This window comes from Anas platyrhynchos, chromosome 5 (assembly GCF_047663525.1).
Source record: "Anas platyrhynchos isolate ZD024472 breed Pekin duck chromosome 5, IASCAAS_PekinDuck_T2T, whole genome shotgun sequence".
In the NCBI taxonomy this organism is placed as follows: Eukaryota; Metazoa; Chordata; class Aves; order Anseriformes; family Anatidae; genus Anas; species Anas platyrhynchos.
Window position 1 is genome coordinate 54,398,201 of NC_092591.1, and position 25,414 is coordinate 54,423,614.

At 42.9% G+C, this 25,414-nt stretch overlaps 1 protein-coding gene across 4 annotated transcripts in view; it reads left to right on the top strand.

Moving 5' to 3' along the window:
- Positions 1 to 25,414, top strand: part of NAV2 (neuron navigator 2) — a 424,692-nt gene that overhangs the window by 97,688 nt on the left and 301,590 nt on the right. Inside the window, exon 1 of one of the 4 annotated variants that reach the window (XM_027458933.3) lies at positions 2,396 to 2,475. The exons of 2 other annotated variants lie outside the window; for them this stretch is intronic. In XM_027458933.3, the coding sequence (XP_027314734.3) occupies positions 2,444 to 2,475 (32 nt within the window). In that variant the 5' untranslated portion in view covers positions 2,396 to 2,443. Of the gene's footprint in view, positions 1 to 2,395; positions 2,476 to 25,414 lie in introns of those variants that run through there. One more of the 4 variants, XM_072039123.1, reaches the window with a different exon arrangement.

The following is a 25,414-nucleotide window of genomic DNA, read 5'->3' on the forward strand; positions in this document are numbered from 1 at the left end:
TCAGGTGGTGCATTGCACAGACAGCGTTTGCTATGTGCATATGAAATAGGAAATACTTTGTGCTGTCTATGTAAAAATCCGAAATAACGCTGTATAATTAAGCTTGTGAAAACAAGCTAAGTACTTAAGCTACAAAAGTTTAGGCCAAAATCTGATGGGTGAAGTTACTAACATTTTATGGGGTGTAACTGCTTGCAGCTGGTGATGCACTTAGTAATGCATTTGCAGCCTAACTTGTTTTTATTAGGCTTGAGCTTTTTTGGGTTTTGTGTGTGTGGTGGTTTTTTTCCTCACAAAGCACATTTCTCTGATGTAGCAACTTCTTGATACCTGTTACGGAGTTAATCAGCCCTTAAAGTCTAAAACAAAGGAGTTTCATCAGTCAATAAGCCTGCCTTAAATGTTTGTGGCAGATGATTGACAGCACTGTCAAATCTGATCCCCGAGTACAACCTGGAGCTCACAGAAGAAAATGAGGGCTCTTTATAGCCGAGGAGCGATCCTCTTCAATCACAGGTAGGGTCCTTGCGGCAGCAGTGCTGCCTGCTTACACGGTGCCCTCAGCAACTTCACTTGCTGAACAAGAAGCCATGGCAGTGACAAACGTGACTGCTTACCTCCTCACCAGCACCTCTGCAAAATGCTCGACTCATCATCTTTTATACCAAACCAGCATGCTGGCAGCTTAAAATTCAAGCACCTTTGCCGAAGTCAGAGGTGAAGAGGCGCAACTTGGAGCGAATCCCCAGCTGGGTGCACTCAGAGGGGCAGCACCTGGTGAGCAAGGCCTGGGGGACTCCATGTCACCGTACAAAGAAATCATTTATTTGGTGTTTTAGGAGCAATTAAACTTTGGTATAATGCTTCCTAAGCAGAGCTGTTTGTGCTTTGCAGCCAAATTTGGCTATTTGGCAGTTACCCATGAGTAGCTGAAAATCTGTAGGTGGCAACTTTAATAAGTCAGCATTTTATGAGCCATTGCAATTCAACTTTATTGAGCAATTTAAAATACCTGCTTGGCATTTTGTTCGTTTTGGCACCAAAATGTGTATCTAATGGGCAGATCTAAAACAGAACACAGAAAAAAAAAGTTCACCTTTGTCTTGATGTCCAGAATCAATCATTGGACAGGCAAGACAGTCTCCTTTAGTGAGGGAGGATAATTAATACATATTGGAAAGGAAAAAAAGACTTTTTTATTAAAAAAAAAAAAAAAAAGACTGATTAGGCATCTTGGGACAAAATATATACAATTATTTTTAAAAAATGGAATAAATAGTTTAAAAATGCCAAATACCAGTGAATAGGTACAGATTTAAGATCTAAATGGCTCCTCAGTGCCAAAGAGGTTTTATTTGTATATAAAAAAGGAAATGAAGTGCAATGTGTGCTCATGAAACACTACCACGAAAATATGAAGAACTACAAAGCTTGTGAGATGCACACAATAACTGTTTGCACTAATTTTCTCGTGTCTAATGAGATGCGAAGCTTCCTCTAACAAGTTCATCGTTGGCTACATTTGCACACACATGTAGGAATTGATGGGAGCATTCAGAGCTGCACGGCATAGTGCAGGGAATATCAAACAGGCGTGATTAAAGTTCCTCTAGGAGCTTCGTAGCTCTAATGTTTTCACTTCTGCGCGTAATTTCTTGACATTAGCAGTGACTAATGTACGTTTTCCACAAATATCTGTGGCTAGAGGTTTGTATCAATCATTAGCTGTAATTGGAAGTAATATGCTCTGTAAATCCTGTGTTATATGTGCTGGAATGGTTTTTAATGTTTTAAAATGTTTTACTGATTTAAAATTATTAAATTCTATTGCCAGAGGAGAGAGAGAGAGATTTTATTCTTTGTAGCATCTGATTTCAGTAAATGTGTAATTGTGTATGGAGCTGAGCACTTCATCCTTTGCCAAGGGAGTACCTTGAATTTTCAGAGATTTAAAGGGACCATGCCGTGCTTAGGATGCTGAGAATATTTCAGAATGTGGTATATAGGAAAAAGCACTTAGTGGAAATCCACAAAATAGCCATTGTTAGTAACTTAGATCTAATTTGATGTTCTTTAACAGAAGCTAAGCCTCTTTCTGCAGCAGTCTGAACTGAAGAGTCTGTCAAAATGGTTTCACTCGTATTGCTTAGCCATGGGTAATAGCAAAATAGCTTTTAAAATTTGTTCATTTTTCCTGATTAAATGCATATATGCACCTATCTATATCTTTGGTGAATAGCAGACTATTTTTTGAGCATTTTATCAGGTGGCAACCATACCTACTGCATCTCCAAGTCCTTGCAGAATCAAGCCCTGACGTGATCCAGCTGGGGTCGGCTGCAATAAAGCACTGGGGTGGTGGAGGAGAACAGGGCTGAGCAGGATGGGTAGAGTGCTCCCCACCAAGCTGTGTCCTTTGCTCCCCTGTGCAGAGCATTGAGGGATGGATTTACGGATCCTGTGGAAAAATAGAAGGTACTAAAAAATGCCTTGTGTGTTGGGGAGAGTGACTTTATGGGAGGGAAAAACCCCAAACTTTCTGTTTCTACAGGTTACAAATTGTATCGAGTGTGGTGGTGGCTTTCAGCGTTGACTGCTGGATAGTGCTTGCTGCCTGCTTTTTGAGTGGGTTGGTGGCAAACACTATGAGGAAGGGGCTCAGGTACAAAGCTGTGCTATGTTTGTGCCCTCTTCTGTGGGGAGAGAGAGCAGGCAGAGGGCTGGGAGTTACCGTGCTGCTTAAAAATGAACACCTTTTTTTACCAAGTCTCATTGAGATGAAATGTTGTGGAGAGAGCAAACAGTGTCTCATTCTTCTTCTTCATTTTATTTATTTTTATAATATACTAGCATAAAACGTCCAGAGGAACAGACATGTTTCTATGGTTACAGGATTGTGTCCTCTTGTGGACCATAAGGCTGATGATAAATGATGCTGGGGATGCTGTATTACACCTGAAATGCCCCACGGTAGCGGGACCCTTCCCATGCTGAGGAAACCCTTGATGCCTCAGAGTGGGGGGCACATTTGGAGCTCCCTGCTGTTTTACGTGGCTACATTAAGCAGGAACTTCTTAGAAAAAATAGCAATGACTAGCAAAAATAGCAAACAAATGTAGAAAGCTAACAAATGTGTTCTTCCCTAACACGTCTCCTTTTTAGTAGCTAAATTGGAAGTTGTAGGTATTTTATTTGCTATTAGTTTCTGTGAAATTAAGAAAACTCCATATGAAAAAATGATGAAAATTTAATCAAAAGCTCGGAAAACCTCGGTGTCTGGATGGTGGCCCAGCGCTGATGGGCATGGAGGGTTTGGGTACGTGCTGGGTCTGCCTAGCAGAAATGCGAAGACCCCAGTGTTGTGTCTGCTTCAGCGTGCCACCCTGCAGAGCATGTCTGGGGTGGAAGGGAGTTTGTCGTCAGCTCAAAGCCTCCCTGGAAGTGCTTTCATGGCTTCCTCGTGGCAAGGGACACAGTTACCTGAAAGGCACCAAGTGTTACTGAGAATATATGCAAACGGTGTAGCCCAGAAGATGTACAGCTGGGTGTTTGCTTCGTAGAGATACAGCTGGGTGTTTTTTGTAGCCCAGATGATGTACAGCTGGGTATGTTCCTCGTAGGCAATTTACATCCTCCAGAAGAATAGGAGGAGCAGGGAAAGAAATTACCTGTGAAAAGCAACCTGATTACTGAACTCTGCCCTGTTGTGTCAGTTTCCTGCACTGATAACAAAATCTGATTTTACAACTAAAATAGAGGTTTAAACAAACCCAAGTACTGTGTGAATTCTGCCATGTATCTCGTTTCCATAGAAATAGCTGGTTAAGCTTAATATTCCTTATTACCCCCATGTAATGTTGAAGATATGCAGAAAATGCAGGTGGTTATGCCCATTGAAGATGAATCCGTTGCAAAGCTGGGTCAAGGGTAGGAATTACAATTTTTCTGGAAATGGAAAACGCTGCTCTTCCCCAGAATGAAATATTACCAGGTTACAGTGTTGACACAGAGAGCTGACATGATGCTGCTGAGGTTGATTGGATTATAAAGGGATTAAGCAGTAATGGGATTGGAAGATACTTCTTGAATGAAAAGACAGCTGTAGAGGATTTTGAAAGGAAGGTTTATAGGGTTGAGGCAGTTCAGCCTTGTGGTCGTAGCCTGGTGTTGAATCAGTTGGCAGTATGGAGGTTGGGCTCTGCTGGGAAGGAATGAGTTCCTCAAGGCTGAGGTAGTACACACACAGTATTGGGATCTGAACCCTTATTTCAGGGGGTTCACATCGACTTGAACAGAAACATCTTCGTGTAAACTCTTAATAATAACGAAAATACAAAGTTCTATGAGGTGTTTTTTTCTAAGCAAGGGTGAGAACAATGTTAAATGTCGTAACGTAACGTGTTGGCAAAGGTCTGTGTTAACGATGTGTAATCCTGCTTTGGCCTACATCATTGGTGAACATGTATAGTGCTACAAAAAGCGTTCATCTCTGCTGCTAGCCCATGATTAAAAGGAAGAACAGAGAACTGAACAACAAAATGCATCCGCCATGCGCATGCTTTTTCTCTACAGAGAGATTTATGTGGAGCAGAAACATCCTTGAAAGTCAGATGTAAAACTCCTTTTAATCTCACCCTGTATTTGCACTAATCCCAAAAGCATTTGACTCTTTGCGTTTTTAAGGAAGAAGGAGAAAACTGTGCAGGAGCTGGGTTATAAGGGATTAGGAAATCTCATGGTTTCCAAACACTGTTCAGGTGGTGGGATGTGGAAGGAATGACTGGCTTTTTGACTCCTGGGGTAGACACCTTTTGAACAGTGTAAAGCAGATGATGAAATGTGTAAGATGATGCATCATAGCCCAGGAAGAAGGAAATATTTATCCCTTTAAGTTGGTATATTTTGTGTTTTGCAACAGTCAGCTTTATGGACAGTAGGACGAAAAAGAAGGTATGAAGGTATCGCTGAGTATTTCAGCTCTTTAAGCCTCTGAGTCCATTGAAAACCTGAACCCCTTTACGAATACGTGGGTGCATGCCTTCATTTCTGTTAGCAGCTGTTATCTGTGCTCATTCCTTCATATTTGCTGCTTCTGAGCATCGTTTATCTTTCATGGCTTGAGTTAATGGGCTAATGGCATTGCTGGGTTGTGCTGTGAGCTTAGCAGAGAGTAAGATACCGCGTATGGCCTTGCTCAGGGAGAGCAGACACTTGATCTGGAAGGAACCTGTCAATGCCAGTTCCCTTCTGGCAATCAACGATGCGAACTTCAATTTTTTCAAGTCATTTATCGCATTCAGCTGGAATCGTAGCTTGAAATCCTGTGTGATTTTGCCAGTGGAGATGAGATACCCGCTCTCCAAGGTTAGTGTTCATTTTAAAATTGCTGTAGACGTGACTAATTCCTGATATCAAAAGAAGATCCCATTATAATGGGAATAATGCTTGTCTTCTGCATTAGTCAGAGATGGGTGTTAACCCAATTAGCCTTCTATAAGGACAGCTTTGCTGAACATTGCTAGAATAGTCCATCCTGGACTTGGCTATGTTTCTGATCTCAGGGACACGCTGTAGGGATGAGTACCGTAGGTGGAATGTGGTGTTTGAAATGTCAGCCGAGTTTTCAGCTGTACTGGTTTTCAACTTTGCCAGCTCTCCCCCTGCCGTGTTACAAGAAGGTGCTCGTTGCTCGTGGGCGCCGTGCTCAGGTGGCTGTGTCAGCTCTCGTTGTGCCCTTCTTTGTACTCCTGTTAGCAGAAAAAGTTAATTCTTTCAGAAATAGTGTTTTTGAAAATCAACCATTACAGATACACTGCCAAGATAAGTAGCAGAAAAATCTTATCAGGAACAGACACCTGCACGTGCTGTATAATCAGGGCTTCCGAGTGCTGAGGGCTGAAATGCCGGCCGCTCTAAGTCCAGCTCCATCTCAGACATAGGCTCCCGCACACTCTGTGAATAGTTTTTGGCTTTGATGTGGTGACATTTTGAAAAACAGCGATATGCTGACCAATTCTGTTAGTCGTTTTTCAGTGACGTGCCCTTATATTACAGAAGAAAAGGTTGCTGTTATGTGGTTTAGGATTAGCTGACTGTAGAAGAAGAGGTATCTGTACCTGACAGGCGTATTCGCTCTTGTTAGTTTGAGGACCCTTAAAAACGACTGTTGTGTGTTTATTGGGCAGCAGCTGAATCCTGGCTTAGTGCTGAGATGGTGGTGGAACAAAATAATAAAATGTCCAAAGCCCCCGATCAATGCAAGATTTAAAAAACAGAGCTGGTAAATAAAATACGTTCGCATCAGTTTCTGTTCTCTTGTAATATTTCTCTGAGTATATCCTTGTTTCACATGATTAACTATTGTTTGTATAAAAGGCAAGCCTGTAGCTTGCTACAAAGCAATGTTTAGGAATTCCTGGCTGGTGCTCCTCCTGCTCCCCGCCTGTGTGCTGCAGGGGTTGAGTTTTATTTTAATAAGGGTTGTAAATATTTGGGCAGAGGGTTGCAGATTAGTTATGATTTAACTGAAGGCTTTGTGCTGATTACCATTATTGTACAAATACCGAGGGAGGGGATGGATGAGGAATGGCAAACTGTTTGCCACCTTTTTGGCAGACGGATGCATGTCTCGTGTAACCTTTGGGCCAGACAGCTCGGCAGTCTGATGAGCCTGAATTATTCAGGAGGCAGTGAAGATTAGTTAGCTAGTGAGAGTATGTATTGATCTGCCAGCATTCCTTCTGCCACGCTGATCTTTGAAAATAGTAAATAACTGTTAAAAGTAGGCTTTTATTTTGATGCGAACAAACATTTGCTGGCTGGCTTTTTTCCATAAATATTTGCAGGGTTGTTTGTTTTTCTTTTTTTGGTAGTCTTTGTTAGATGCTAATACATAGCTAAGATAGTGTAACACCCATGCATGTGGTGGTGATCAAATGCTTTGAGCTTTGCTTGTGCTTCTGGAGGTGAATACCTCGCAGCCAGGAGGCTGCTGGCCCCTGCGAGGTGCTGAGGTGCTCCATCGCTTCCCTTCCTCCTCCTCTGCTAGCAGCTTTGCACGTGTGACAGCCAAACCCAAAGGCACTTTGCTTTTTGCTGCCAAGCATGTGTTTGGGGAGCAGGGGGGGAAGCGCATCAGTTATCAGGGTGGCCAACAATAAGCGTGACACCGTCTTATATCCTTCCGCAGCCAGATCCATTTCTTTCAGGCAATTACCGGCTTCTCTTTCAGATAAGATACAGGTTTATTGAGTTCCCCGCTGTGCAATTAGAGTTGGGAGGAACAGATCACTGCATACACCCAGCCTGGGCCGTGGAGCGCGTTGCAGTGGGAAGCAGCAGAAGGATGCTGCCGGGTGGCGGTGTTTTGGGCTGTAAGCTGGAGGATACGGGGAGGGACTTGAGATGGATTTCACTTTCTGGCCAGACAGAGCCAGCCTAATTCTTGCACCAACTAGTGGCACATGGAGCTGCAAAATTAATTTCCTCTTTAATATAGAAAATGCTAAGATCCTCCATTAGCTTACACACACACATTGCATTTTCCAGTGTATAACAAGACAAATAGTACTGACTAGTATCATTTTTTTTTTCCAAAATAAATCCAAATTGTATAAACTGTCAGCATCTGAGACAAGATGGCTCAGATCTCAGCGGTGCTGGATGAAATGCTCCTGCTTGTCGAGTTCATGAAAGATTATGAAATGTTAGGGACCCAAAGAGGGGCTCATTCATATGCAGACACTGTGCTGCCAGGATTAGCATTCCTTTCTCAACACTTGAACTGCACGAGGATTTCCTGGTGGCATTGTTGCTTTTAGAAGGTAAGAGCAACTATTTTAAAGCACGTAGCAGGCATGTGCGTCTTTTAAACTACAGCAGCTCCAATGACTTCTCAGGACATTTATTTTCTTTTACTGTAAGTATGTATTTTTGTGTTTTAGAATGACTGTCTCTCAGTGCAAACTGCTTTGTATTCCCACCCCTCACCCATATCATGCTCGCTCAAGTTACAAGCTTATGCAAATGTTTCCTCCCTGTCATTGCTCTGCATGGCTGAAGATTTGAGTCAGTCTGGGGAGCCGAAGCCTGGCTGTTTGTGTGGGTGGCGTTTCTTCTGTGTAACTGCAAATGTACAAATACCAGTGCTTTTTTATCTTCAGGATGGTTTGTGCATGCTCCTCGTCTTAATTATTTACTTGTTTGAGTGTAGCTATGTCGTTTTCAGAAACAGGAAGGTCTCTCTGCCAGCAAAAGGATGCTGCAAAAGGAGTCTGATGCTGTTGCATTATCTAAGGTGAATTTCTTGGAGCCAAATTGGCTTAAAGTAATGAGGATTTTTGCTGGTAAAATAAGCAAGCCTTGGAAAATGGTGAAAGATAAGTATCGTTCCACACAGTTGTCTGTACTGTGCTTTAATTAAAAATAAGGCAGTTGCACAACTTTATCTTCCATTGGCACCTTCATTATTTCCTTGTTGAAGTGTTAAATAGGTACAAAATGCACAGTTACCTCTACTACAGGATAAGCAACATTGCCAGTAACATTGTACATGTGACTGTGGTTCAATTATAAATGTCAAATATGACATTGACGATATCTCAGGTATTTTTAAAGCGAAGCATAAACGTTATCCTTAGATAACTTGTCTGACAGGATAAGGCTCCCAGAGAAAGCGAGCCCTGCTGTGCTGTGCCCTCTCGCTAGCAAAGTCAACGTGGGATGGATTGGGACTCAGTATCACACCTTTCCTCCTGACTCACTGGAGCTCATGAAATTGAGATCCCCCATCAAATTTTGGCCTACCCTTGGAAAAAAAAAAAAAATCCACTTAAAAGAAGTTCTGAGAAACCCATGTTGGTAAAAGTTGTTTAATTATAGTTGACGTAGTGAGGGCCTAGTATAGCAAGCCCTGTTTCCACTTCATGCGCTGACGGCTCTGAGTTCGGTGAGCTAAGCATCTGCAGCTCTAGTTAAATCCACTGGGACGTTCGTGCCTGGGAAAATGAGCATGCAGTGCTGCCTTACAGGAACTTTTCTCCGCAAGGCAGAACTTCTAGATGTGGACGTGACATGTGTCATCATTATCGCAGCTGCAGGTAGAGACTGGGTACTGTATTGCCAACCTTAGCTTTCTCTTCGTATTTGAAAAATTGTCTTGATTTCAATTATTTGAGAATCTTGTGCTGCCACGAGTGCCAGGGGATGAGTGGTGGCAACACATCTCTTTTCCATCTCTAGCAGCATTACAGGAGGTTGTTGTTGTCTATAGTCACCCCTGGCCCAATTGCTTTTCCGAGCTGTAAGATAACTGATGGAAACCGCGAATCTGAATCCTGGCATAATTCGATTCAACCTTAATAGTACTGAAATAGTAATCAGTCAATTTATCGTCTTGTTAACGGCAAGGCTGGCACTTGTGCAGAGACAGCTGCTGTGTGTTGTAACCCTGAAGATCCCCATCATCTTCCTGTAAATAAGAATTCACTGAACGGTTTTAGAAGCAGTGAAGGCTGGTAAATACCGTTCCCATTTCCACCAAGCCGAATGTGTTTGAAGCTTTTACGTATATCCTTTGCAAATAGCGTAATGTTTGCAATCTGGCAAATGATCCTGTGCCACTTGACTAAGAGCTAGCAATCAGCTATCAAAACTGCAGCAGCTATCTGATTGCATCTGTGTGACTCTGTGATCTTTGCTCTGTACTGTAGGGACCCACCATCTCCCCAGTAATACCTTAAAATGAGAGCAAGTGCCTTGATGAAATATCAGTGCTTAAAATTGAAGGCAAGCCTTAGTATCTAATTCAGTCAAGACTGGTTGATAGAATTAAAATCTTTTTTTTTTTTTTTTTTCCTAAATCAGAATTAGATAGTATATGTGGTTGAATGCCCCATCCCCGGAGGTGTTCAAAACCAGGTTGGAAGAGGCCATGGGCAACCTGATAGAGGCGGCATCCCTGCCCATGGCAAGGGGTTGGGAAATGGATCATCTATAAGGTCCCTTCTAACCCAAGCCATTCTATGATTCTAGCAGGTGAACTTCCCAAACCTGATTTCAATTATTTAACATGCGCCAAGCACGGTATTGCTAGTCGGTCGAGGGAGGTGGTTGTCCTGCTCTGCTCTGCGCTGGTGCAGCCTCACCTCGAGCACTGTGTGCGGTGCTGGGCATCACAGTACAAGAAGGATGTGAAACTGTTGGAGAGTGTCCAGAGGAGGGCTACGAAGATGGTGCAAGGCCTAGAGAGGCAGCTGAGGTCACTGGGCCTGTTCAGCCTGGAGAAGAGGAGGCTGAAGGGGGACCTCATCACGGTCTACAGCTTCTTCACGAGGGGGAGTGGAGGGGAAGGCACAGACATGTTCTCTATAATCACGAGTGATAGGACCTGCAGCAATGGTGTCAAGCTGTGGCAGGGGAGGTTCAGGCTGGACATCAGGGAGAGGTTCTTCACTGAGAGGGTGGTTGCACACTGGAAATGGCTCCCCAGGGATGTAGTCACTGCACCGAGCCTGTCTGAATTTAAGAAGTGTGTGACTGTGCTCTTAGTCACATGGTCTAAAATTTTGGGTAGACCTGTGTGGTGCCAGGAGTTGGACTTGGTGATCCTTATGGGTCCCTCCCAACTCGGGATATTCTATGAATGTTTTCTCTGTAAGTATTATGCTTCAGTGAGTATCGAGAGAGATCTGCTGCTGCTCTACATTCATGTAGCTCCTTTGTTAATCACTACTTAATGCTGCTTAAATTGGAGGGATTCATCCTACCAAACTAGGCACTTAATGAAGACTTTGACTAAACTGGCAGTCTGGATTACACAGAAATGGAGAAAGACCTCATTGGGTTTTAATAGTCTTCCAGCAATCAAAAAAATGGCCTGGTTAATTTTACAGCTTAGAGATGCAAAAATTGGAGTTATTATCTGTAATGTAAATCATTCTGCATTGCCCTCGTAGATGTAAACTTTGGCCTGCAGGTAGATAACACAGCTGTGTGATCTTGTGACCCCATGCACTGCCTGCATCCCCGAGGTGTACATCTTTAGCGATTTCTGAGACTTTTTCCCCATTTTATCTAACAGTAATACCGTAATTTAAATATTCTTGCTGCTTCTGGAAGCAGTTTTTCTATGAATTCTGAGTACTGTACTCAGTTTTTGAACAGAAGTAGAATAAGGAAATGCAGAGTAAATCATTGCATTGTATTGAAAAGGACAGAAGGAGAAGTGCTACAGCTGAAAAAGGGACTTGATTGCACCTCCGTGTGGGATCCATGAAGATCCCACTGGAGAAAAGTAGTTGAGTGTCCAAGGGTGGTATGGCAGGTGGGCTCTGTTAATATTTTTCATGTAGAATATGGAATTGAGCCTTTGTCTTCAGCAATGACTGAACTTGCCTTGGATGCTTTGTATTTTTAGGCTCAGCACATGCCTCTGGTGCCAGTAAATTGCACGTGTGGGCGGTCTGTATCTAAATGCTAGCTGTGCTGGGGTCGGCTATCGGGTTGTTTGTATTTGGCTATATGTTCCTAATTATACAGATAATCACTTGAACATTGCTTAAACTTTTACTTTGGGAATTTGGCTGTTACAAACCCCAGTTTATAATGAGTTTATTTGCATTCTCTTTATTCTTTATTAATAAACCATGGTTCGGCGGTTTCAGCTGACTACTTTGATCACGGTGTCTGGTGGTTCACAGTTTCATTCCCTATTGACATTTAAAATGCGGCGTTGTGGCAACGCAAACAAGCACACATTACGGCAGTTTGAAGAATTAGCATCTCTGCTTATTGTAAAATAATAACGAATGACTCTCTCCTGCTCATATGTGGTTGTTCATTAAGTGAGCGAAGCGAGGTCACGAGTTCAGGAGTCCCTCGTGGCGTGACCTCGTGGTGGAACGTTGGCAGTGGGTTATTGGTGCTTTATGGCATCTGTTACCATCGATTTTTCTTCTTAATTTATTTGTTTTTAAACTCCAGGAAAGAGGAAGGAAACGTTTCAATAGTTCGCTTCTGGGAAACGGTAGTTTGCGGACCATTCCTCTATTGAGGGGAGAAGAGAAATAAAAAGAACAAATAAAGAGAAAATTCATGGGGATCAGAGCACTTAATGAGAAACACTGATCACTGCTGAGTAAGTTGGAGTATGCCTGGACTGCTAGGTAGGTGTGTATCTGAGCCCTGAAATTCCAGTTTCTCCTATTGGACCCACCTCCTTTCCTAAGGGTTATCAGCTTCTCATCACCTGCAATATGTAGGACTGGAATAGCCTCGGAACAAAGTTGATAGCAGTGAAAACAGGATGACTTTTGCCACTGGAAGTTTCTTTGCTATCCCTTTTGATCCCCCAGAGACGCCAGGCACTCAATTGAAACATCAATCCCTCTTGCTCTGGAAAGGGGAGAGCACCACAGTATGCCTTCTGTGAGAGCAGCGGAAAATAATTATTTTTTCCTTAGATTGAAATGCCTCCCCTTCGGTTGGAAGAAATTATCCCAGTCAAAAGCTATCTGTAGCTCGAAGTAGTTTAAGTCTCAGAAATCCTGTAGGGATCAGATTCGTTTACCTGAATATACTTCACACTTAATAAGAATTACTTGGTAATTCTTTCCTCACTTGAGGCGAGAGGAACATGTAGGATTCTTTCAGCTGCATCAACGAACTGGTGTCTGACCTTTGATGTAATCTTCCTTTGCTATGGCTTCATTGTACATGCAGTGGGGAAAAATAGCGAGTGCCGCATCTCATTCACAGAGGCACTTTGAAGTTAAATTCCCCATTACAAAACATTTTCAGGTCCCTGGAGGGAAGACTGTAGCACTGGAACCTGCTGGGAGCTTGCATTGCATACATGAGGGAGAAGGGAAGTTATGTATTTGGTTATTATAATACACTTACCCAATCTACTGACTCTAAGTATAATAGTTGAGCAGAAGTATGTTGGCTCATGATGGCTCAGGGGTGTAGAATAAGGTTGCAAGCAGGCATTTTTCTGAAATATTCTGAAATAGAAATACTTCCTGAAGGACCTCTGAAAGATAGTCTGATCCAAGACCTGGAACAAGCGTGGAACAGGTTGGCTGTCTGTGTGCTCACTAAGAAAACGCCTTTCTTCCACAATGTGTGCCACGCTAAGCTTGTTTTCCACCACCAAGTTCACAAACCCTGTAACTGCATCCAGGTGCCTGAAGCCCTACCGGGAAATATTCTCAATGTGCAGGGCTACGTTTCAGTTGCTTTCCAGCTTCTGTAGCTGAGTGGGAAGAGCAGAAATACTGCAGACTTGTTTTAATCTCTTGCCTCGTTGCTGCATATGCTTTAGTGGCTTTGAGCGGCTTCATATGTTAATGCTAAAATGAGCAATGAAACAGCATGAACAACTTAAATTTAAATCACTTAAATGATTAATGTTTAATTTGTTCTTGCAATTAACTCATTCCCAGCGGCAGTGGCAATGGTTCTGAGATAAGACTTGTTTGTATCATTGAATTGTGTTCGCTGCCATAAAATGTGATGGGAGCTGATGTGTTCTTGAGTAAAGATCGACGTAACTCTGCCTCTTCAGAAAGTCCGGCCTCACTGCAATACTGTTTTCTGAACTACTTAAGGAATCAGACAGTGTCGTTAAAGCAGTAGGAATGTCCCCTCCAGAGGCTGTGTCACAGTGCGAGTCTCAAGTAGAGCTGGGGCACTGGGTCTTGCTACGGACATGGCCTCGCTGCTCTGTCACGTAGCAAGGGGATCCCTCTCTCTATCCTGATTATACATCTGTTTTAACACCAGGAAGAGGACTGCTTTCCTTTCCTTTTTATAGCAAATTCCAACTCTGTTCTTTCATTCTGTGCCTGGAAATCTGGTAGCCGGTGTGTGTGCACTGATGGGGGAAGAGCTGTCCTGTGAGTGCTCTCCAGAAGGTGTGGGTGTGATACCGCGTTCCTGGAATATCACAGGGCAGGGAAATTGTGGCCTGTACATTTGCCTAAATATCCTGGGAGTGTAAGCACCCGATGTATTTATTGTATCTCTGAGAATTTCAGCTGGTACAGGGAACTGGAGGGGAGGTTTCATCATTTTTCATATTTTGATTAAATTATAAAGCAGACATGCTGTAAAATGAAAGTAATTTATGAAACCTGTAGCTTGGTCATTTCTTTGAGATGGTGAAATCATAACAAATATGCATACTCACGAATTCGTAGGTGCTTTCAGCAGAGAAGTATCATCTGTTCTTGAGCAGGAACAGGATGACAGGTTCGTGGTAGCAATTGTAGGGACTTAAAATGCAGATCATGCCAGAAGAAAAGATGTGCGCCTGAGCTGTGGTGCCCATGGGAGCCATTTTCTTCAGTGGGTCATTTTATTTTCTAATAATTGGACGCTATCATTGATTTGAGCTGCAAGCCACCTGGTATCTTACTTAAGCACCATGTTTACTGTCTTAGACCACACAGTCTTGCTCATTTGGGCAGTCTTCTGGAAGTCAGCTGCTTAGCTTGTCTGAGAAAGCAACGCTTAAAAAAATATATATGCGGCTCAGTGCTCACAAAAGACAATTCCTAGCCATTTTACGGAAATTGTGGGGCTCGAGTCATTTTTAGAATGGTTTCTATCTACACAGAATTATGACTCTTGTTCTAATATAGTGATAATAAAACAAAACAAAACCCTCATCTCGAAGCTTCATGTGAAATTACTCTTTGTATCTTGGTTGAACAGTTTCTTCGCTGATATCAGGCCTCTCCAGTTGATGTCTTTGCAAAGTGTTGTTTTTCTTAGAAAGGGTAGAATTAAGGATGTAAAAAAAAAAAATCCTGAAATCAGTGGACTTTGTCATGGAAGCAAATGAATATTGCCTGATTTGATTTGGTCCGGTAAATTACTAGCTTTTTGAAACCGTGATGATAGATGTGGAAAGTGATTAGCCAGCTAATTAACAAGCCGTCACACTTATTAATCACAGAAACACTCAGTAAGTCACCAAAAGGTTGGCTTCATGCTGCCTACGAGAAACAGCACGGTATGTTTTTGAAAACATTTTTTTTTAATTGAAGAGTAGGATTAGGATGGACGAGCTGAGGCAGGGGATGGCTGCAGATCTCTCACAGTTGAGTGGTTCGGGAGCTGCAGTGGCAATCAGGCCCCCAGATTTATATGGATCTAAACAACTTCAGATACGGCCAAATGAAAACTTAATAATAAAAAGGAATTCAGCTGTGAAATGAATTTCCAGAAATGAGCTAAACCACAATTTCCCTGCTTTAAGACCTTACTGCAGCAACCACCTCTTTCTCTTTGTGTTAGAAATCCTTATTTTTGGATTGAAAAGGTGGAGGCAAGAGTAGGTGACCCGAACTCGCACGTGGATTAGAGGATTTTCTCTCTTTTCCCTCCTCTTGCAGTAATTTCAGGAAATAGAAAGACATGATCTTTAAGGCATAATAAACGTAAATATATTCCTTTTCCAGGTGTTCTGTTCTGAGGAGTTTATTGCATGAAGCAGCATTTGGTTATTGAAATAGAAACTGCTGTGAGTAAAACTAGAAGGAATCACTGGCTTTGTCATGCATAACACAGAGCAAATGCCTTCTCACGGTGTGCTGTGAAGTAAAAGGAATATAATTATCAAATTGTCTCCATGTTTGCTGAGCTGAGACGCATTGCTTACCTAATCCCACACTCGGTGCGACTCCTTCCTGTGGCTCCCGCAGGCTCTCAAGGTCAGCTGCATTCATTTGATGTTAATGGGCTTTGCAAACCAATGCAATCAATATCAGCTCACGCGCTTATCTACTGCCAAGGAGTTCCCCATACTATTTCTATTCAATTTTACTTTTCCTGAGCTAGTTTAATGCAGAAACAATACATCTCGTAGAAAAACAGATGAGAGAAGAAACCATCACGGACTAATCTGCAGCGGTTATCTCCCTGTTATTTCCCATTCTGACAGCGTGCATCTGTTTAACGCTATGCACAGTACCCTCATATACAAAGAACAAAAACGGGCAGTCGATGCTGCCAGACCACTGCATGTTGGCCGTGTTCATTCTTCGAGTTACCTGGCAACTGCTGCAGATGGTCTTAATTAAAAGTGCCGTGAATCTTTTTAAAAAGAGGTTAATGCTCTCAAATGCCAAACGCCCAAGTTCATTCTCTTGGCCTGACATTTGGCCAAATAGGCTAGGAGAAGACTAACTTTTAGAGGATATTATGCTCCAACTTGCTAGGCATGGATTTTGGCTTGGTCAAATAACCAAATTATACATTCGGTTTAATTTTGTTTGCCAGCTTTATGCAGTGTTGCTCTTCTGCAGCAAGCCGTTTCCTACAGAAAAGGCCTTCTTGGCTTGCAGTTTCATCTTCAAGAACTGATAGAGACAGAAAGGATGGAGTAGTGGCTAAGGATGTTTCCCCTTGAAGGATTTGCTTGTATGCCTATATGCACATACTACTCCAAAAGCTTCATTACAGGTCTTTATCATTAAAAAAGATGTTTGACTTAAGGGCGCAGCTCACACTAATGCCGTGCGTGGGCGTTTGGTCACTGCTCGGAGGGACACGTACCATCTGCTGAAGCAAAAACACTTCCTGCAGGTTTTCTTGATGGTCTCTCATGCATGTAATAACTCAGTCCAACTGTACTTAGTACAGCAGATCTAGCGGGATCTGCAGGTCGTAGCCTGTAGCAATCCTCCACATCCGTGTAATTAAAAACTAAACATTTATATTGTCTGTAGTTTCTAGTCACAACGGAGGTGTCGCGTTTTCCCTTTCCCCGGTCTGTCATCTCTGGCAGTTTCTAAGAACCTCTCAGCCAACCTAATTAAATAATCAAGGCTGCTGCTTCCCTCTCCATAGCTTGTTTTGGTGCATTTGTTCTCATTCCTTTATCCACTATTTTCCAGAACTTAACAAAGCAGTAAAAACAGTAATTAGTGCTCTCTAATTGGTTATAAATAATAATATAACAGACTTACTGTCAAAATAACAACACAAAGCAGTCTGCTCTTTGAGAATCTTTCAGATTCCTAGCATTGAGGCGTTCAAAGTGGTAAATTATATTACAGTAATTAGCTTCAGAAAACACACACTGTCAATATATTCTATCCCGACGCCTGTCACAAGCTAACTGCACATCTCTTTCAGGTCTGGTTGCTGGTCCTTATTCTCCTGCTGTATAGCACCGATTAAATCATCGCATCTTCTCGTTTTGTGTTTGGGCCACTTGCTGTGTACCAGACTCATAATCTGTTTTTCCTCAGCCTCGCGATCCCGGCACGACGTTATCAGTCCCGCCGCAGCGTTGCCAGCCCGTTTTCTTTGTCTGCAAAGGGACTTGTCTCCTGCAGCGGGTAAATTATTAATGAAGCTGCTAAAGGGAAAGCCGCCTGGCCGGGCAGGGCGGCGGAGGTACCTGGGGAAGGCAGACGGGGGGGAAGTTTGGGAAGCCCCAGGCAGTTGGCACGGGGTGCAGATGGTAGGAAGGCACAGACAAGTGACCTCCAGGTTTCCCCCAAGACGATTTTCTGCCTGAGGGCAGGACAAAAGGGTGCTTTCCAACAGCAAGGAGAGAATTAAAACAGATGGGTAGGGTATGCGACGGGGGCTCGCGGCAGTGAAGATTCACACTTCACAGATAGCGATAGTTCAGCATTTTTAATCTTGTTATTCCTGCTCAAGCCCTGGAAAATTGACAAAAATGTATTTTGGAATCTCCCCTTATTTACAAAATGAATAGGAAAGCATCAGGGAAATGCACGTAAGGTTGTATTCCTGCATACTGGTTTAGGTGCTGTGTAGCGTTAATGTGTTTTATTGACATCCAGCAGTCTCTGTGATTCATGAGTAATGATGAGGTAATCTAGAGACGGGTCTCCTTCCACCCGCCCAAAAGTGACAAATACAACCTTTGGCAGAATCCTCAGCTTGCTCATTTGCCGTAAAACCCTTGAGAAATCTCTCGTGTACGTGAGACACAGCTGCAACAAACAGCTACATTTTTTTTTTCTTCAGAAAGGATGACAGTGCTTGCTGAATTATTTAATGCTATAGGGATCTTATAAATTTATATATTGGTAAGCTGATAAGATTTGACACGTTTAAAGGATATTTTTTTTCAGTGTGAAAGCATATATGATAATTTATCATGCTGTACTAGGAATAATAAAAAGGGGAGGGGGCTTTATCCCATTTATCACTCCTGTTAATGCTAACACTGACTCACTGGTCTTTTTGGCTTTTATATGGGGGCAAGGGGAACACAAAAGTCATCACTAAGTTGGAGCTGAGGGCATAATCTAAGGTTTGAGCTGTTTTGTTTTTCTCAGCACACTGATTCAGGAGGAAGCCTGCCTCAGAGGGTTGGCTCAGCTCTGTGCTCTTGAGGGTAAGGTAGCCAGAGGTATCCTACTGCAGTGGGATTTCATTCTCAGTACTGAAGCTAAGATTTTGTTGGCTTGATGTGAATATCCCAACTGTCTTGGCACGCTTCCCAAGGCTACTTGAAGCCGCAGTGTCCTGCCTCGTCCACGGAGGTGTGTGCTGTGTCCTTTTCTCCCCCAGCCCTGGCAATGGCTGGGCTTCAGTAGTGCTGCAGGTATTTGCAGATACATGTGTGCCTTGTTTGTTTGTTTTTTAAAGGAAGTTATTTCTCTTTGGAATTTGTATGCAAATACATACTTGAGGATTTTTACAAAAAATATTGTCAAACTGCATGTGAGATGGTTGGATTTGAAATTATGGAAGAAATACTAACTCTAGGAGAGAGTGTGTGCTCGGTGGTGCTGACTGGGGCAGAACACCCCCAGCACCCAAACAGGAAAGACCTAGAAAGGGCAGTTGTGACCCAGTGGATTAGTAACACATCTCTGTATTTTCCATATGAAGGACTTTCTCGATAACATTGTTATCGGGATGCTCAGGCTGTATATGTGTGCAGGTAGGTTAACGCAGGCAAAACCTAGAGAGCTGCGAGCATCAGAGGCGCCTTGAGCAAGGTGGATGGAGACATCCCCTCTTGGTGGATTTGCTTTCCCCGTGTTGTAGCACAGGTCGCAGCATCCAGGGCATTGCTGAGAAGTGCAAACACCTCCTGAAGTGGACTCCTCGTTTCAAGTGTTGATTCCCTTTGCCCTCACCACATGTGTGCTGTGTCACCTAACCAGAGGTTTTATTTGCTTGTAAAATATGTCAGTTTCCCAATAAAACTGCTCTAATGGGCTTGTACATCGGTTCCGTGAGCTCCTCTTGCCAAAGGTTATGGAGGAGGGGAGCGCGTGTATCCTTCGTGCCCGCCCCACAGAAGTCTTGTTGAAACAGATACCTGAGAGATGTCATAAGAGAGGGCATTTTCTGCATCCTCGGCACAGGGCAGTCACTGATGGGAAGGGACCAGCTGCCCTCTGCTGGGTGCTGCAAGAAGTAAGGAACTGCTCGTTTGCACAGCTTCACGTCGTGCTGGGAAATTACACAGCTAGCTGTAATCCACTTTCACTAAGCTGTCCCAAAGCTCCCAAGTTGCTCTTCTGTGTTTCTTCATGCTGACTTCTTGAAAAATGCATTCAATTCATTGAATGTGAGGACGAAAAAAAAAAAAAGAAAAAAAACAAAACACCATGTGTCTCCAGTGGAGTTTGAAACTTTCAAACACTTGTAAATCTGAAATGAAATCTGGATATTTCTGAGTTTCAGCTAGACATACTGATGGCGATCTGAGACAGCAGAGAAGGGTGAATTTTGCAAGTGTTCCTGGATTGAAGAACGTTGTGTGCTGCTGGTGGAGGTACGAGCCTTGTACAAACGTACACAGTAGAAAACAACCCAAAGGCATGGGCACGGAGGACTTCCTACATCAGAGGCTGAGCGTCTCCCTGCCTGACCTGCTGGGCACAGTGTGGGAGATGTGTCACCTCAGAGGAGAAGGCTTTAGCTGTGAAATGTGGTGGATTGGGTCCCCTGAGTGTCCTAAGGGTGATGGTGGAAGGCAGCAGCTTTCCTCACTGGATGCAGCTGCATGTCCCGAGTCCCTGCACCTCGGGGACCTGCAGTGGCTCCAGCGTCACCACAGATCTTTACAAAGGTGTGAAATCCCAGTGATGCTAAACATTTTTTTTCCCCTCTTACATGTTATTGGAGAAAAGCTATGACGCAAACTATATAAAATGAATAGCTGGGGTTTGTGGCTAGCCATTGGACTTAGGGTATTACATACAAAGATTTGATTTTACATTGAAGATGGGCTTTTCTGAATGGATCATATCTCTTCCTCCTCTTCCAGCAGTGTTGTTTGTAGTTCTAGCTCAGTTCATTTCAGAAGAGGCCTCTTAACCATCCCATTAAAGCAGTGTCTCTGTAACACACTGTTAGGCTTGCCTGAACCTACGTGCACTGTTTGTGTGCCTCTGCTGCTGCTCCTATAGGGCCAGATGCAGGAATTTGTGCAGCGGTCCATAAAGATGCGAGACTGGTAATGCCTTTATAGGATGAATGCTCATCTGTGTAGGGATGATGGAGCATTTGCCAATAGCAGCACACGTGTTTCTTGGCTATACCTAGGGGAGGGTTGTTAATGATGCAGTCATTTCCTCCTCTGAGTTCCCAGGACAGAAGTTAATGACGAGCAAATAGCATCGCAGGGGAAAGTGAATGTAGTATTCCTGCCCTGTGTCTGTCTGTTGGGAATCCCATATAAAGCCGTTGTGTCAAGCTAATTTGATAAATACTTAGAGAAATTGGACCTCAGGAAATTACGGTGTGTTTTTAATGCCTTTGCGCAACACAAAGTGAATTGTTTTTTCAGCACCCAGTGGCCATTATTGAGAAAATCTCAATAAAGGACTTGGGGAAACATAAGGCTTTTCTCAAGTGATGCCAACTGCTTCCCCTCTTCTTTCTTTCACAGCAGTAAGGTGCAAGCCTTACACGAGACTCTGCCTGAGTTTGCAGACAAAAGTCTGGATAGCACCCTCCCCTCCAAACCGTGCATTAGTAGCAGTCACCTACACCTGGAAGTTGCTCTTCCTGAAGGTGTCAAATATTCCAGGTAGTGACCTAGGCTCCTCTGTTTCAGGGTTTCAAAAATAACTTGCAGAGCAATTCACTTTTTTTTTTTTTTTTTTTTCTCTGGGGGGGTGGGGGGGCATGTTTTAGCAGTAGCGTGTTCAACTCAATTAAAGGAGCGATAGTAATAGTGTCAGTTTGTGGTATATCATGTAAGACAGTTCATGAGAAGCATTATAGCAAACACCCAATTAAAAAAAACTAATTTTTCCTCTAAGCATGTGCAAATGAATGCAACCAATTAATTGGTTTACTGCAACAATAAGAAAATGAGAGATGTCTCTTCTATCTCAGTTCCTATTTAGTTGTGCTGTCATTTAAGTTTTCCATCCAAATATCTGGAAAAAGATGAACCAGGCAGGGACTCCTGTGAGTGCTTTATTGCCAGATGCTATTCCCATGAGGCCGGATTCATAATGCGGATTTTATGGCAATACAGGTCTTAGGGCAATTCAGATGTCTGGCAATTAAAGGTAAGGATTGCATGTAATCTGGGCTATCTGCTAAATCCTCTGCCTTTATAAACCCGCTTTCTCTTCCTAAAGTCGGCTTATATGGGAAGAGTATTGTTTATTTTGGGTATCAGGCACCGTTTGCTGCTATATGCCTATTGTATAACAGGCAAATGCAAGGGGCAGGATTACAGGAGTTCTTGGCTGTTAGGCTGTGTGCTTTGTAAACATGCAGCTGAAAAAAGTACTAGTTAAAAACGGGTGCGGGAGAGAAAGTCTGGGCTCTTTGTCAAGCAGTGGACTTGAACTTGAATCGATGTTTGAGTGTCTGCTCTTCGCTCTGGTTTCTGGTGGATGAACTAGAAGGTGCCGGGTCTCAGCAGCCTGTCAAAATTAATTGGGGACGAGGAAATAAGCAACGCAACTGCTACTGAATTCTAGGCACTCAGAAGGGAAAAATTATATGCAACGTTTTTTTTTCATATTTATGAACACTTGAGTTAACACAACAGGCAAAGCCAAAATGTGTTTCTCAATCGTTTAGGTTCCTTCTGTTCTCACATGGAAACGGAAAACATGTAAACACCACAATAAGTTGTTTAGAAGCAAATGCTCACAGATGAGTAGAAAGCAGATGTTTGTAACTTCTCCAGTGTGACCGCGAAGCGTGTTTTCCACGATTGTGGTGTTTCTTTTAATGCTAGGTACCATTTCACCAACAATTGATGATTGTGAGCCCTTTGATCAGTCCCTTCTGTTCAGCAAGGATGCTCGTAAATAAATATATGCGGTATTAGGCCTGCTCTGAAGCACACGCATCACTCTACAGCAAGCATTTCCAGTGGCTTTCAGGTAATCTGTTACAGCAACAAAACTGGGAAGTGTTTGCAGAGCAGGGGGGCTGAAAGCTGCCGATAGAATAACTTGCGGCTGCTTGCAAGAAGCAGCTAAACAGGAAAATAGATTCAGGGCAATAGACAGACCCTCACTTTTTGTGGTGGATGGATCTGATTCCTATTTGCCCCAGTGGGCTATTAAAAGCCTCTCTGTCTTTTTGCACCATCTGAGAGCCGCAGGTACCTCTGAACCACACAGCGAGCTGCTTGCACTCCATCTGGTTTGTCCTGGGAAGGGGAAGAAGGGAGCCAACCCTGCTGGCATTTAAACTTAGGGCTTCAGGGGGTATTTTTCTGTAGATTAGACCACTGATCCATTCCTTCTGGTTATTTAACCGATTTTATTTGAAGAAGAACGCGTGAGGGCAAATATGATGGCTAGGTGTACTTGGATGTTGGGAACTGTGCATTTCTGTCACCGTGGAGCTGGTTCACTTTGCTTTTGAAGGGGTAGCAACGTGCTGGTGAGGAATGCCTTGCACTTGCTGGCAACTAAGGTTTTGGGTGCTCCTTTCCACTGTGAATCGTTTTGATCAGCACGAGGTTTGCTGTCCTCCTTGGGTCCCTTCAGCACAGCCGCAGGCCTGTGATCTCCCCGAGCACTCGAAGCAGACCAGGAGCTCCGTGGGTGATTCAGCTATGGGATGCTTCCCCAGCTGTACCGAGCACTGCTGCCCTGTTTAGGATCTGCTCAGAGCAGGTTGGCTATAACAAATCCCCATGGGTTTGTGGTGGGGGGGAAAATGTCAGTGACAAATAAGCCGGGTCTGCATTCACATGGCTTCTCTGATCCAGCGCGGAGCTTTGACATGCTCAGTGTGAACGGCCAGAGGCAAAAGCAAAAAGGCTTCTGAACTTTGAAGAAACTTGTCTTTTAGTCCTTCAAACGTTTGATTTTTAAATTACATTTTTTTATTCTTTCTAGAGCAGCTAGTCTTTTTAATACCAAAACCATTGACTGTGTGTATATATTTGGTTTTATATTCCTGGCGATAGTTTCCAAAAATAATATATATTGAGCAGAAAAAAATAAACTGCCTCAAGCATGCCCATCTCCCTGCAGAAAATAATTTGGGAACATTTTTCGTTATGCAGCAACATACTCAGAAAATACCTTTGTGGCATTCTCCCTTTTGCTGCAAATAATTATTGATATTTCAGTCGCTGAGGTCCTGCTGTTTGCCTGTTGCTGTAGGGTATCATTTGTAATTTTCTGACAACAGGGGGCAGAATGAGTTTATGTTTTAAAGGAAGAAAAATCATTGTCAGAGAGGAGTCAATGATTTTTTTTTCCTAAATGTAAGCCTCATCTTATTGAAAGAGATAATACCAAGTACTTCTGTGTTTAAATCTGCTGTGCAGAACCTGTGGAGGTCTAAGCATTTCAAGAGCTCAGTTGCTATCTTAGATCCTCTTTTATTAAGCAGATAAGGCAGTTAATCTATAAGTTTGTATTTATTTAGGTTGATTCAAAATCTTTTTATTAACTGTTTATTTAATTTTAGCCACCCAATATGGCTCTGGCAAGCTCTCAGCATACTTCTGGCTGCCTTGACTGTCTAAAGAGACTTTTGGCAGGGTCCTAGGTCTGGGATTTGCACGCTTTTTCCATCCTAACAAGCATGCTTGAGGCGCCTAACCATACTTAGAAAATAAAAAAGGAACAAACTTCACTTAACCATGAAAGGAGTAGGAAGGGAATCTGTTGCTTCCATTATTACCTCCGCACGCCGTGGTCTAATTTTGACTTTGATCCTGAAGAAATGGCAACCTGACTTCTATTGCACTTTGGCAACCTGACTTCTATTGCACTCAAAGGCACAAAAGCATCCTAAACTGTCTGTAATAATTACTTTATTTCTTTTAAAGAAGAAGAACAGCTTTAAGGGTATAGATAAAATGTTTTGCAGATATTTGTGGTTATCTAACTAGGTAACATAGAGCTTCCAGAAAAGACTGGAATGCAACTTAATACATTTAAAATCTTTTTTTTTTTTTTCCCTAATAATTAGCTGCCTACTGGGTATTCAGTGCTACTGACCCGAGTTTTGTATTAATATGTAGGAGAACCATTACCTAGGGAAAATACTTGCAGGTCCCATCAGAGCTGTGAATGACAGGTCAGATACAGTTCAGCACCTAGTAGTGCGTACTCTGGATTTTTCTTAGTGTTGGACTTGGGTTTCCCCCAATATAGGGTCAGAGCACAGACTGCTTGGTTTTCGGCTGACCCGAACCAAATTATCAGTGGCACTGCGAAGCCGGTGGCTAAGGGCAACCTTCATTTAGAATAAGACGTTGGAAACTCCATATACGTTCTTTATATGGAAATGTTTATACAGTGTAAACTTCTGCTTAGCAAAGCAACTCTTTTTCATCTGGACAGTCTCTCCATACAATGCATCATGCCAGACAATAGATGAAGTGTTTTAATGGTGGTAAGCAGTGTGCGTGCGTATGTATATACATATAAAAATATATATATGTATATTTATATATATCTATGTATACACACATGTGAAATGTCCTTTCATTTCCTGCCTTTTAAGGGGCGATCGTATCGCGGAGCTACCTACCACCAGTAGGACGTTTAGCTCCTGCACTTGACTGCCCAAGAACTCATTTTTTGGGAGACAAATTGTTTACATGTTATGAATGGGCCGGTCTATTCCTTACAAGTCACAATTAAAATTTGCAGGTTTTGCTAGCATGGCAAAAAATGAGTGGGGTGTTGCTTGGAAATGGCGATAGCGGGTGCAGTAGCTGTTTAAAAGTGCTGCTTGCAGTGAGCTCCTAAAGACAGCGGTCACTGAACGTATCAACTCGCCTGTTCTGTGTAGCGACAGAGACAGCGTTTCCCAAAATAAGTTTTACTGTTTCGAATGGCTGCAAATAAAAATTGCAGACATCTTTGTCCACAGACGTGATCAAAAAGTCTTTCCTAAAACTACTTGTCGTGCGGTGCTTTTAGGGATGAAAGGGAGACTGAGACAGCACAACAGAATGTGC